The sequence below is a fragment of the Pyxicephalus adspersus genome, chromosome 9 (assembly GCF_032062135.1).
Source record: "Pyxicephalus adspersus chromosome 9, UCB_Pads_2.0, whole genome shotgun sequence".
Classification (NCBI taxonomy): Eukaryota; Metazoa; Chordata; class Amphibia; order Anura; family Pyxicephalidae; genus Pyxicephalus; species Pyxicephalus adspersus.
In genome coordinates, this window is record NC_092866.1 from 35,914,150 (window position 1) to 35,919,691 (window position 5,542).

General features: G+C 41.9%; 1 protein-coding gene across 1 annotated transcript in view; it reads left to right on the top strand.

Annotated features, from left to right (window-relative positions):
* The window catches only part of CDC42EP2 (CDC42 effector protein 2), a 62,793-nt gene extending 58,078 nt beyond the window's left edge, over positions 1-4,715 (top strand). Inside the window, exon 2 of the mRNA XM_072421412.1 lies at positions 3,204-4,715. Within this exon, the coding sequence (XP_072277513.1) occupies positions 3,333-4,202 (870 nt within the window). The 5' untranslated portion in view covers positions 3,204-3,332 and the 3' untranslated portion in view covers positions 4,203-4,715. The remainder of the gene's footprint in view (positions 1-3,203) is intronic.
* Positions 4,716-5,542: the final 827 nt, after the last annotated feature.

Below are 5,542 nucleotides of genomic sequence, written 5' to 3' on the forward strand. Positions count from 1 at the left end.
GTAAAGCTGCCGGAGATGCGCGGCTCCGGCCGCGAGCTTTTTCAGTTGCTGAATAGCGCGACGGCGTACGATTTCGGATCGCGAATACGAATGCGCGAGCGATCATCCGATTCTACTTGATGAATCAGGGGCTGAGTCTCAAATTTTTGATACAGCAGCTTGCTGCGGTAACAACAGCTCAGTGTATGCAATGTTAGTAATACCTCTAAGTAAAGGTTTAGATACACACATGGTTTTCTGTGTGATTGTGATCTGCCAGCCATTGATTAAGAATAAGATTAACAGGCTGTGTAATGGTGATCTGCCAGCCATTGATTAAGAATAAGATTAACAGGCTGCTTTTACACAGCCCACAGTTATGCATGCAGCTGTGTCTTAACTCTTCAAACAACTGCATGCAAAAATGCAACTTTTCACTTTTTGGATCTGCACTGATCAGAAGAGGTTAGGCCAAGGTTGAGTTCACAGCAAAACACTGCGGCTCATGTGGGTCTGAAATGGCCCCAAATCTCACACTGCTACAGTGTACAGCAACTACATATCTGATGACCTTGGCTTTCAGTCTAAACGTTCACAAATGATTTATTTATTATTTATAATTAAGAGCATTGCATTTCACAGTAAGTATATTACTGTGCCATACTAAGTCATATTTTAGCCAAAATGGTAAAAATAGCGCACTTAACAGAACAGACTAAAGAAAAATGAACAAATGAACAAATCAGGCTGCCTAGAAGTTTTCTGGAATGGTAGCAGACATGGGGTGTCGCCCAGGACAGTTCCCAGTATTATTTTTGGTTAAACCCCTAAAAATACATGGAAGCTTCCATGGAAAGACATTGAAAAGGCAGCTACATAGGAGCACAAATAAACCATGACATACACAAAGAAATATGTTTATACTGGAAAGCAAGCCAGATAAATATAAAAATGCAGCTTCTCAGTGGCCCAACAAATTGGGCCAACAATGGGCTTAATTCAGTGTAGTCTGATGGTGACAACAGTGGAACACCCCTTTGTAATGTGCATTGGCCTGGCCACTTATAGTTTCCATTGCGAGGGCTTGTGACAGTGTGGAAATGCAGGAAAAGGATTTGGACGCAGGGACAGAGTGTTGTCACCCTAAGGAACTGTCTGAACAAGGGCCCTCATGGCAGGATAGCCAGGTTTATTAAAAGTGTCTATGGCCATGAGTCAGATCGTTGTTGTCTTCCAAAGCTCTGGTGACTGAGAAATCTTCAGCACCAACATGCTTGCCTGGCTTCTTGTGATTTCATCCAACGTTCCCTATGTTCCCACAAGACCATTAGGGGAGGTTACAGGGAGATACCCAGGTCATGGCCTAGGAAGCCACAGCCTCTCAGGCTGACACTTAGCCAAGGCTGTATGTCCATGGCTTCTATGGCATAAATTTGCTCCTAATAACTTGGTGACCCCCCCACCAGCAGCTTCTCACTTTACTACAGAAGCACTTTTACAGCTGCCAAACTTTTCACTCCAAGCCACTTACACCCTAAATATGAAATGACAACAAAGTATTCTGGGGCATGGGGGAGGCCGGGAGGAGTCAGAATGAGTCTCTGTGTCAATGTCAGCCATCTCCTACTTGCTACACCCCAGCCACTGACATTGTCACTGATTGTGCCTCTGCTGAGATTTACCATTGATGCCTGTATTGTACTGGCTGTGTCAGTATGGCAGTGGTTGTTTCTGTGAATACTTCTGGATGTGTCAGTATGGGTGTGATTGTTTCTGTTGATACTTCTGGCTGTGTCAGCATGGCAGTCATTGTTTCTGTGGATACTGCTGGCTGTGTCAGTACGGCAGTGATTGTTTCTGTGGATAATCCTGGCTGTGTCAGTATGGCAGTGACTGTTTTTGTGGATGTTTCTGGCTGTGTCAGTATGGCAGTGGTTTTTTGCTGTGAATATTTCTGGCTGTTTCAGTATGGCAGTGGTTGTTGCCGTGGATATTTCTGGCTGTGTCAGTATGGCAGCGGTTGTTGCTTTTGAATTTTTATGGCTGTCACTATGGCAGTGGTTGTTCCTGCTAACATTTCGGTCATTCTTAGTATGGCAGTGATTCTTCCAATCTGTCAGTATTCAGAACATATTCAGAACTTTTCCAGGTCCTGTCACTTTCATCTTTACAACATCTCCAAAATCCCCCCCCTACCTGTCCCCTGAGTCCACTAAACTCCTTGTACATGCTCTTATCATCTCTTGTCTGGACTACTGTAAACTCCACCTCTCTGGTATTACACTAACCCGACTCTCCCCTCTACAGTCTATTATGAATGCTGCAGCCAGACTTATCCATCCTTCCCACCACTCCTCCTTCGCTGCATCTCTTTGCAGATCTCTTCATTGGCTTCCATTTCACCTTAGAATCAATTTCAAGCTCCTGTGCTTTGCTTTCAAATCCCTACACAGTTCTTGTCCCACTTACATTTCTGACCTGGTAAAAAATAGTCCCCCAGCCACTCTGTCTGCTCCTCCAATTACCTATAAAAATGACTAATAATAAATAATGACTTCCTCACTCATAACCTCATCACACACACGGATACAAGACTTCTCTAGAGCTGCCCCAACTCTCTGGAATGGTCTTCCTAGTCCTATTCCTACTTTCTGCTCATTTAAAAGAGCACTCAAAACCCATTTTTTTCAAACTTGCCTACCCATCTTCTTCTGTCATTTGAAACAATCACTACTTCCCACCACTACATATCTCCCATCGTATTGTGTGTAAATTCCCCCATCTACTAGGTTGTAAGCTTTTCGGGGCAGGGTCCTCTCCTCCTGTATCACTGTCTGTATTAATCTGTCATTTGCAATCCCTATTTAATGTACAGCGCTGCGTAATATATTGGCGCTATATAAATCCTGTTTATTAATAATAATATTATGAACGTGATTGCCTTATCAGACATGTTTGGCAGTGTCCCAGCTCTGGGAATATGTTTCTGGTATGACCCCCTGCCATACCTGTAGTTGTTTTTGACCGATGAAGTTATCTAAAAAATTGTTGCGGAGACAAACAGGTAAGCCGCTCTTGTGTTTGCTAACTTTTTGAAATTTTTTGCTAATTTAAATTTTTTGTGCAAACATATATGCTGCTCTGCGTTTGCTAACATATTACTTGCAACCTTCACACTATAAAAGAACATATCCTAAAATACTTTTTTTTTTTTTTTTTTGCAGGTACGCTGGACAACAACAAGTGCTACACACTTAAGGTTTGCAAGAAGCAGAAAGTGGGAACTTGTGACCAAGGATGACATTTGGCTGTTTTGGGCTTGGTGATCCTGCAAGGGAGTTGTGGGCAAACCCATGCAGAAGTGGTACTGGTCCAAGAATAAAATGATTGCCACTCCATTCTTTGGCACAGTCATGCCAGAATACCGCTTTTCCCTCATAATGAAGTACCTGCACTTGGCAAACAATGAAGAATTTGATGAGACTGCCCATCCTGCACCAAAACTGAAGAAAATTTGGGAAGTGTCTCAGATGATTCTACAAAATTTCCAGCAAACCTATGTGCCAGAAAGAGATGTCAGCATTGACGAAAGTCTAATGGCTTACAAAGGGAAGGCTCAGCTGGTTGCGGTACATTGTGTCAAAGAGGGCACGATTTGGCGTGAAAACGTTTATACTGTGTCCTTATCCTTATCTGGCTACATCTGTATCTGGCTGTGTCCTTATCCTTATCTGGCTACATCTGGAATACCGTACACTGGAAAAGGCACACAGTTCAACCCCAGATACAGCCATTATGGATTGGCAACATCTTCAGTGCTAACCCTCACTGAGCCATTGCTAGATCAGGGCTATTGTGTCACAACTGACAATTTCTACACCTCTCCTGAGCTTTATGAGTTCCTTCTGCAACACAGAACAGATGCCTATGGAACCATTAGACTAACCGGCGCATCACTGTTTGCAAAAGGGAAGCTGAAGACAAGAGAAATTGTTGCCTGGCAGAAAGGCAAGATGATGGCCCTGGGATGGTGTGACAAGAAAGATGTGTGCCTGAAGAGTACTGTCCATGATGCCTTCACTGTTCTGGTACACACAAAATGTGGGAAAGAAGTGATGAAGCCACAGGTGGTGATTGACTACAACAACACCATGGGAGGTGTCGACAGAGCTGACCAAGCCATGACATTCTACCCAGTGATGAGGAAACGGCAAAGGAAGTAATACAAAAAGATTTGCAGTGCCTATGGAATGCTTACATTCTGTACAAAAAAAATTGTCAGAGGCCTGTGAATCATTCGGACTTCATTTTGCAAGTTTCCAAACCCATAGTCAAGAACCACCAAACACCATCAGTGGCTTTGAATAGACCTGGACGTCGTGCTTCCACCGTTGTCAACCCAGAATGCCTGACCGGTCGTCACTTCACTGAATACATCCCACCAAGCCAGAAAAAGGCAGCACCTACAAGGATGTGCATGGTTTGCTCCTTAAAGACCCATGACAGAGGAAGGAAGAAACGCAAGGAAACCAGGTTGTACTGTCCTGACTGTGATGTTGGACTTTGTGCAGCACCCTGCTTCAAATCTACCACACCCGAACTGTCTACTAAAAATGTATATTTTTTTTTTCTAAAATCTGCATTTAATTTATATTAATATTTATCAATAATATTGCACCCTTGTTTGGAAAATTGCAGTGAGAAATTTTTAATAAAATATTTTTTTTTTGATAAATTACATTGTTGTGGTCTATTATTTCATTATTTTTTAAAACTATGATTTAAAATTATGTATTATAATATAATTTATGACTATAATATATAAATAAATATAAACATTATACCCGGGAGTTAATCCTAAGAATTACAGGCTCACAATATAAACAAAAATTTCTTTGCAAAAAAAATAGGATCACTTTTTGCATCAAAAAACTGACAGAATTAGAACGCTAGGAGGGGGTTAAAGCATACCCTTTTGTTTAAAGTAAAAAAAATTCTGTTTGTTAGTGTTTTTTTTAGGTGCAACACCTTTTTTTTTTTTTAAAGCACTGGGCCGAAGACAGATACCGGGACAACGCGGGACGTGATAGAAGAAACCACCTGACAGACAGATTGATCTGCGGGATTGAAGGTAAGTGTGATTTTATTGTTTTGGGTGAGTTTTTGGTTAACTTCTGATTTAAGAAATCCATTCCAGGTTTGCTGAATTACTAATGAACACGTATCCTGTCCAGCCTTAGAGAGCTTTCATAAATCAGGCCCATTGTGTGAACCTGGAAGTGCTCAGCTCTGCACTTCTGTGTTCACAACTACCAAACTTAGAAAGTGACTGATCAGTCTGTCACTAGTTTTATGTGGAATTGCTTTCTAGGTGACAATAACTTTTTATAGGTAATAAAGGACTCTTTTGTGTTTACATGGCCAACCAGAGCCAACTGACATGAGCAGGCTTCTGTTAGTCAATGCACATTCATTTTTAAAACGGCAGCTCCCAGTTGAATTGGGCAAGCAGCAAAAAGCTATGATAATGCTGAAATCCTTTTCTGCGCGTGCGTGGTGAAAA